Source organism: Solanum verrucosum, unplaced genomic scaffold (assembly GCF_900185275.1).
Source record: "Solanum verrucosum unplaced genomic scaffold, falcon-dt-bn FXZP01000138.1, whole genome shotgun sequence".
NCBI classification, from domain to species: domain Eukaryota; kingdom Viridiplantae; phylum Streptophyta; class Magnoliopsida; order Solanales; family Solanaceae; genus Solanum; species Solanum verrucosum.
The window spans coordinates 1,492,811-1,501,265 of record NW_026020134.1 but is presented as its reverse complement, the minus strand read 5'-3'; the positions used below and the strand labels follow the sequence as shown (position 1 = coordinate 1,501,265).

Genomic DNA, 8,455 nt, shown 5'->3' with positions numbered 1-8,455 from the left:
TATTCAAATATTATGTCATAATATTTTATATGAAATATATTATGTATAAAATAAAATATTTATAATAATCATCATTAAATGTTATGTACATAATAAATTTTAATGTTAAAATTTAAAATTAAAAGGTAAGAAATTGTATTTAAATAATGTCCATCAATGATAGTCATGACTTCACAAAGAAATGCTCATGATATTTGCTTTTTGAGAAAAGACATAAAGTGACATATTCACTCCTTCTAATGTTGCATAATTTTTTATAGAGACCAACTAAATGAGATTATATAAATTTTGCCAAAAATTGAATATTTTAAGCTACCAATTAATAAATGACATACAAGTCAAAATAAACAAATAAATAAATACTGATTAATCCACCACTAGATAGTGGTTTAGCCCTTTTCCCACTAATTAGCATATAAAATTTCCTAAGACGACACTCTATAGTCTATCCTCATTTATAAGCTAGCTTTAATAGGTACCTATTTTTCAGCTTTTACATCTTAGACTTTTGTACAATTATATTTAGCTGAACCAATCAAATAAAAATGAGGTCACCATCGAGGTCGCTCTACTTCGTAGACAAGACTCCTAATGAGAGTTTGTCTTTCAGAAAGGTTGATGAAAATCGATCATTTTAATTTACATAATGAAACAACCATTAGGATTTTCATCACTGAACATTTGAGGTGCATTCAAGTACGTTGGTGGAGGAGGTGGTGGCACATATTGTGGCTGGTGGCCATACTCGACTACGTAGCCTGTATGACCATAACCATGATCATACATTGTGGCGCCATTCATATAACCATGATGTTGCATAGGCATCGCGTAAAATGTATTTGCATTATAACCATAGTATTCCATTTTGTTAACGACCTCACCACCTCCACCTCCACTACTAGCCACCTTCGATTCACCGTCTTTTTTCTCTGTATCGCCTTTTTCTTTCTTGTCTCCGCCTTTGCCACCACCGCTCTCTTTATCCTTCTTGTCATTGTCACCTTCCTTGGCTTTCTTTTCACCACTTCCAGTGTCCTTAGATGGAAGGACTTCAACATTTTGCTTCAATTTATCAATCAAGTAAGGAGTTAGCTTCTTTATATCCATTGTCCCCTTTACAGTGGCCAAATCTTTTTCTGATTCTATATTCACTTCTTGTACCCCTGTTCAAAAAAATGAGCAGACAATAAGGATACCGATCTAACACATATCATACGGATTCACGAAAATTCAATAACTTTTTACGATGTCTACACTATACATTAAGAAATCAACTAATCTCATGTTTTAATGTAGTTGGGATTGAATCTAGCTAGGGCCTAGGGGTACCCCTCGTAAAGACTAAAATCATGAATCCAATTATTAAGACTTCATAATTAATGGTGTTACACCTAATTTAATATATTATTCTAAACTAGGTAATTAATTAACAAACTAATTAAGGGGATTCAGTGTATCTTACCTTTAATCTTTTTAATAACTCGTTTTATTTTATGTGCACATCCATCACAATGCACCCGAATCTTCAATGCCACCACACTGATTACTTGAGCCTAAATGACCACAAAAAAAAATAATTAGTGCTAATTCAATTAATCTAATCCATAATTAACTAACATCAGAACATTAATTATGTAATTAAGTTACCAACTATAGAAAAAAAAACTAGAAATGAAACTGAAAATTTTAATTTTTACCTCTTTAGGTTTCTTCTCGTCGGCCTTCTTGTCCTCTGTTTTTTTCTCTGTTTTTTCAGCGGACTTTTTATCTCCGGCAGCGCCATCACCGCCGCTCTTTTTATCTCCTGCATCTTTTTTGGGCGGCGATGATACAAGGTCGACCTTCTTTTTGGTTTTGATCTCCACTCTTTCCCGGAGCCATGAAGGGTCTACGTCACCTTTAATCGTCAATTTTCCAGTTTCACAATCCGATTTCACTTTTTCCACACCTTCATTAGAATCAAACACAAATTCATTAAGCCCAAAGCTAAATATAAACACTGTTGAGTTCTGAATCGAAAAAAAAAATTGGGGATAGGAGAAAGGGAAATGGGAGAGGAAAGTGATAAATTGAAATTAGTTTAGTTACCATGAGTATGGCGAATAAATCGTCTGACTTTTTGTGCACAACCTTCGCAATGCAAATCAAGCTTTAAAACAATGGAATCACCGCTCTTTTTGTCTCCTCCTTCATTCTTTTTCTGTGCTCCTTCAACTTTGGTTTCTTGACCCATTTGTTAGAATTGGAGAATTATAGTATAAAGTTTTTGAGAGGATTTAATTAATGAAAATGGAGGCAATTGAAAGTATTTATAAAGAGAGATTAATTATTATGATGGAGGCGGTAGGAAACCGACTGGGAAAATGAGAAGGCGGTTTGTTACTTGTGCTTACCACCCAAGTTTGACTTCCTTTTTTATTTTACCTTTTCAATTACAGTTGAAGATAATAAGAGAAATACCAACTAGTATTAAATTAAAATGGTTTATAAATTTGAAACACCAATTTACTTTACGCCTTTGAATTCTCGTCAAGATTAAAGGTGTTATCAATGATAAGAGTTGAGTTTGAGATCACTTATTATGTCAAATTTGCTGTTTATGAGAGTTTGTAACTACTTATTATGCCATGTTGCATTTCGAGAGTATCAATTTTAGTTAGTTAAATAAAAAAGTGTATGTTTATAAGAGTTTAAAACCACTTGATATGTCATGTTGTATATCGAAATACATATATAAGTTTAATTAGTGAAACAAAAAAAATATTTTAGAGATGTCAATAGTATATAAACTATAGGCATGCATAAGTATTTACCGTGGTTAATCATAGATAAATTTTTTACTTTAACTTGTTAATGTTAGCCTCAGCAAATACGTCAGGTGCTAAAGTTAAGTAGGTGGGTTCAATGGCTGAGTTAAAGTCTTTGGCACTGAAGTCAGCTAAGAACGACAATGACATAATATGCATTTTAGCTGCCCAAAAAATAGTTACTTAGACCATCTCTAACTCACCTCTATTTTATTCTTTATTTTTTATATTTGGAGAGTAAAATAGAGAATGAACACTCCAACCTACCTTCAAATCACTCTCTATTCTTTAAATTTAGAGAGTTGAATAGTAGTTCTTCAAATTTGGAGAACTACTATTCACACTCTCTATTTCACTTTTTCAATATTTTATTATTATTTCTATTACTTTCTAATTAACATATTATTTTACATATAATGTCATTAATTAAATTCTAATATTCACAATTCTTTTTAAATGTAATATAATATTTTTAAAAATATATTATCTAATATATACTACTTTAATCTTGAATTAATAGTATTTTAATTTTTTCTAATTTTCGTCATAATATAATTTGATTTTATTATTAATTTTCACTATAAAGAATATACAAAATTAAAATGATAAGATGAAAAAATTAATTTAAAAATACAATACATAATATGTTAATTTAAATTCAAGATAACAATACACTACATAACATAATAATTTAAATACAAGATAAAATACAATACATAACATAATAATTTAAATACAAGATAAAATACAATACATAACATAATAATTTAAATACAAGATAAAATACAATACATAACATAATAATTAATTTATCACAACAATAATTAGTAATCCGGTAGGTCGTTTCCAGATTTAGCACTATTTGAAAAAAAATTAGGATATGATCTAGAGAATTGTTGCGATTGTGGTTGTGATTGGGTTGTGACTGCAGTTGTGATTGTCGATTTCTTTTTTCAAGTATTAGTTGTTGTTCTCGTTGCAGGTAGTCACGAACATTTGCAATCACGTTTTGCAATTATTGCAAGATCGTCACGTTTTTTGGAGAAAGGAAGTGTTACATGATATAATGATTACATATATTATACTGCACAACATGATAATTGAGGATGAACGTGATCTTAATGCACCAATTCAAGATGTCGTAGAAGCTCCAGCTCTAACAACATAATTGGTGGTAGATGAAAATCTCCGTTTGAAGACATAAAATAATTAAGGACAAAAATGCTCATTTTGAACTCCATAATGCATTAATAGAGCATTTATGGGAGCAACGTAGTAATTTTAAAAATTGAGTGTTTATGTAATGCTTATGTAATTCTATTTCACTTTTATTTGAATTTTTTCATTAATTTGTTTATTATATTATATTTTCTTGCAATTTATGTTATTTAAAAATTTAGAATGAAATATAATTTTATATTAAATAAAAAAATTTTAAAAACAAAAGTTTATATCACATGAAAATTATATAAAGTAATTATTTGGGAAAAAGAAATAAAGGATTTATATTATGAAATAAGAAAATAAGAATGAAATAGAAATAATAGTATAATATTGAGGAGAGAGAAAGAAATTCTTTTTTAGAGAGTAAAATAGAGAATTTGGTTGGAGTTGATTGTCTGAAAAAATAAATAACTCTATATTTAGAGAGTAAAATAGAGCGTAGGGTTGGAGATGCCCTTAACACTTATCCGTTTTAATTTATTTATCTTTTTTTAGTAGGCGTTTGGACATGCAATTTCATATCGCGATATAAACTCATGAGATGAAATCAATGTTTGGACATGCGATTTCACGCTAATTTCATCTTATAATTTCATATCAAGAGATGAAATCTCAAATTCTCCAAAAATCATAATTTGAGAATTTCAAATCATGGTTTGAAAATTTTCAAATACAAAAATTGATTCATAAGTGTATATCTTGAAAAAACCCACATTTAATCTAAAATTATTTTTTTTAATCATAATCCTCAGTAATGATATTTATATTAAATTACCAAATATAGAAATATACTATTATTTTTTAAGAAATTTTTAAAAATAAAGTATGTCACACAACTATGTGCATAGATTAAAGCCACCTTTGAAAGTGCATGGACAAGGGATATAAAATTCTCAATCAATTTTAACTAGGACATCTTTTAGTTTTATATTATCTCTTTGATATTCATGGCAGAAGAGAATGTTGTCTATGATAAATTCTTTTGAAAAAATGATTAAGTATTTTCAAATCATTCTTCTAAGAGATATAAAATAATTATATTCTTCGAGGTGCCTTACTGGTTTGAGCTTTAGATTTTCATATTGGAGGTTTCACATTTGAAACTCTATTATCATTAAAAATAAGAAATTTATCTTCTGGATCGAGCTCGTCACACCAAAACTTACTTAATGCAGATTGACGGTGTGATTTGCAAGTCATTGTATAAAAACGGAGGCTTAAACCCATGGTTAAGGCCCCATTAATAATCCATATAGCAAGGAGAAAAGTAGCTTCCTAGTGTGTCTCATTAAACATGTCGGATTTTCTTTTAGAAAAAGATAAGATCAGAGAAACTTCCTTGAAAACGTCATATTTGTACGGATCCAACTTGGCATTGCCCACAATTTAGGAAAACCAATAACGTGTCTTTCACCATCAATATTAGCTGTGAGAGTATGATTTTACAAATTGCAATTTGCATCCGTTGTTTCCTTTTTAATGTTAATTAAATTTGATTGTGTCTGATTTTGTTTTCGTGATTTCATCACACGAAGGTTCAGAATTTCAGAGTACTAGGAAAAGAAAAAATTATAATACTAATCAAATGTTACTCCCAACCCTATTTTTACTTTCATATACTTTAAAAGCAACAATACAGTTAAACATGTTTATAATTATCATTCGTTATAAAGATATTTTATTAATAATGATCTGATTTTCTTTAGAATCGATTCTTCATATTATATTTGTTTTACTTCTTTATATCAATATCTTACTTAGAACAATAATGATATTTATTGGAGCAGTACATTCCTTGTAAAATTACACATTTATAACATAATTACTTTTACTATAAAAACAATTTGAAAGAATCAAATTGACTGATATATAGAATTACTGATTTTAAATCCCCAAATAAATAGGCCTACTTTTTCTTTCACTTGAATATATCACAATTACTAGAATCTAAATTTGAATGTCGTGTCGGAAGAAAAAAAAAGAATAAATAATAATAATAATAATCTAATTTTAGTGAATTGAATGTGTGTTCATAATTTGGATGTGAATAAGTCTGAAAGACTTATTCCTCGGTCTATTAGTGAACCATCTCTTGAGAGATTGCGAAAGATGTTCTAACAATTATATTCAAATATTGTGTCATAATATTTTATATGAAATATATTATGTATAAAATAAAATATTTGTGATAATCATCATTAATGTTATGCTTATCTTTTAATTTTAAATTTTAAAATTAAAAAATAAGAAATTGTATTTTAAATGATGTCCGTCAATTATAGTCATGACTTCACAAGAAAATGCTAGTAATATTTGCCTTTTTTATATTCATTCTTTCTAATTTTGCATGATTTTTTATACCAACTAAATGAGATTATATAAATTTTGCCAAAGATTGAATACATTTTAAGCTACCAATTAATAAATGACATGCAAGTCAAAATAATACTGATTAATCCACCACTATATGGTGGTTTAGCCCTTTTCCCACTAATTAGCTTATAAAATTTCCTAAGACGACACTCTATTGTCTATCCTCATGTATAAGCTAGCTTTCATAGGTATCTATTTTTCAGCTTTTACATCTTAGATTTTTGTACAATTATATTTAGCTGGACCAATCAAATAAAAATGAGGTCACAATCGAGGTCGCTCTACTTCATAGACAAGACTCCTAATTAGAGTTTGTGTCTTTCAGAAAGATTGATAAAAATCGAACATTTTAATTCACATAATGAAACAACCATTAGGATTTTCATCACTGAACATTTGAGGTGCATTCAAGTACGATGGTGGAGGAGGTGGTGGCACATATTGTGGCTGGTGGCCATACTCGACTACGTACCCCGTATGACCATAACCATGATTGTACGTTGTCGCGCCATAGTCTTGATTCATATAACCATGATGTTGCATAGGCATCGCGTAAAATGTATTTGCATTATAACCATAGTATTCCATTTTGTTAACGACCTCACCTCCACTACTAGCCACCTTCGATTCACCGTCTTTTTTCTCTATATCGCCTTTTTCTTTCTTGTCTCCGCCTTTGCCACCACCGCTCTCTTTCTCCTTCTTGTCATTGTCACCTTCCTTGGCTTTCTTTTCACCACTTCCATTGTCCTTCTTAGATGGAAGGACTTCAACATTTTGCTTCAATTTATCAATCAAGTAAGGAGTTAGCTTCTTTATATCCATTGTCCCCTTTACAGTGGCCAAATCTTTTTCTGATTCTATATTCACTTCTTTTACCCCTGTTCAAAAAAATGAGCAGACAATAAGGATACCGATCTAACACATATCATATGGATTCACGAAAATTCAATTACTTTTTTATTTATGATGTCTACACTATACATTAAGAAATAAACTAATTATATATATTATTCTAAACTAGGTAATTAATTAACAAAATAAGATTAAGGGGATGATTCAGTGTATCTTACCTTTAATCTTTTTAATAACTCGTTTTATTTTATGTGCACATCCATCACAGTGCACCCGAAGCTTCAATGACACCACACTGATTACTTGAGCCTAAATAACCACAAAAAAAATAAAATTAGTGTTAATTCAATTAATCTAATCCATAATTAACTAACATCAGAACATTAATTATGTAATTAAATTAGAAATGAAACTGAAAATTTGTAATTTCACCTCTTTAGGTTTCTTGTCGTCGGCCTTTTTGTCCTCTGTTTTCTTCTCTGTTTTTTCACCGGACTTTTTATCTCCGGCTGGGCTATCACCGCCGCTCTTTTTATCTCCGGCATCCTTTTTGGGCGGCGATGATATAAGGTCGACCTTCTTTTTGGTTTTGATCTCCACTCTTTCCCGGAGCCATGAAGGGTCCACGTCACCTTTAACCGTCAATTTTCCAGTTTCACAGTCTGATTTCACTTTTTCCACACCTTCATTTGGATCAAACACAAAATCCAATAAGGCCAAAGCTAAATTTTACGTTATACTACTATTAAACAAAATTCAAATTAAAATAAGTTTAGTTACCATGAGTATGGCGAATGAATCGTCTGACTTTTTGTGCACAACCTTCACAATGCAAATCCAGCTTTAAAACAATTGACGCATCACTTTTTTTCTCTGCTCCTTCAACTTTGGTTTCTTCACCCATTTGTTAGAATTGGAGAATAATTATTAGTATAAAGTTTTTCTGAGGATTTAAATTAATTTAATTAATGGAATTGAAAGTATTTATAGAAAAAAATAATTGTTACGATGGAGGCGGTAGGAAACTGACTGCTAAGATTGACTACAAAATGAGAAGGCGGTTTTGTTAATTGTGCTTACGTGTCAAACCAGCCAACTTTGACTAGTGCCACATTTCTCTTCAACTTCATCTTTTTCTTTTTTTTTTCTTTTTCAATTATTACAGTTGAAGATAATAGTAGTCGTATAGAGAATTA

General features: G+C 29.9%; 2 protein-coding genes across 2 annotated transcripts; both read right to left on the bottom strand.

Moving 5' to 3' along the window:
- Positions 1-286: 286 nt before the first annotated feature.
- LOC125827382 (heavy metal-associated isoprenylated plant protein 3-like) lies at positions 287-2,233 on the bottom strand. The gene is made up of 4 exons (XM_049506697.1): positions 2,089-2,233; positions 1,698-1,948; positions 1,463-1,553; positions 287-1,163 (listed from the first exon to the last, which is right to left on the bottom strand). Exons 1-4 carry the CDS (start codon positions 2,231-2,233, stop codon positions 640-642), a joined length of 1,011 nt encoding a protein of 336 aa, XP_049362654.1. The 3' UTR covers positions 287-639.
- A 4,304-nt stretch (positions 2,234-6,537) lies between these two features.
- On the bottom strand, positions 6,538-8,189 carry LOC125827381 (heavy metal-associated isoprenylated plant protein 6-like). Its single transcript, XM_049506696.1, has 4 exons — positions 8,040-8,189; positions 7,692-7,942; positions 7,478-7,568; positions 6,538-7,285 (listed from the first exon to the last, which is right to left on the bottom strand). Exons 1-4 carry the CDS (start codon positions 8,161-8,163, stop codon positions 6,759-6,761), a joined length of 993 nt encoding a protein of 330 aa, XP_049362653.1. The 5' UTR covers positions 8,164-8,189; the 3' UTR covers positions 6,538-6,758.
- Between the last annotated feature and the right edge of the window lie 266 nt (positions 8,190-8,455).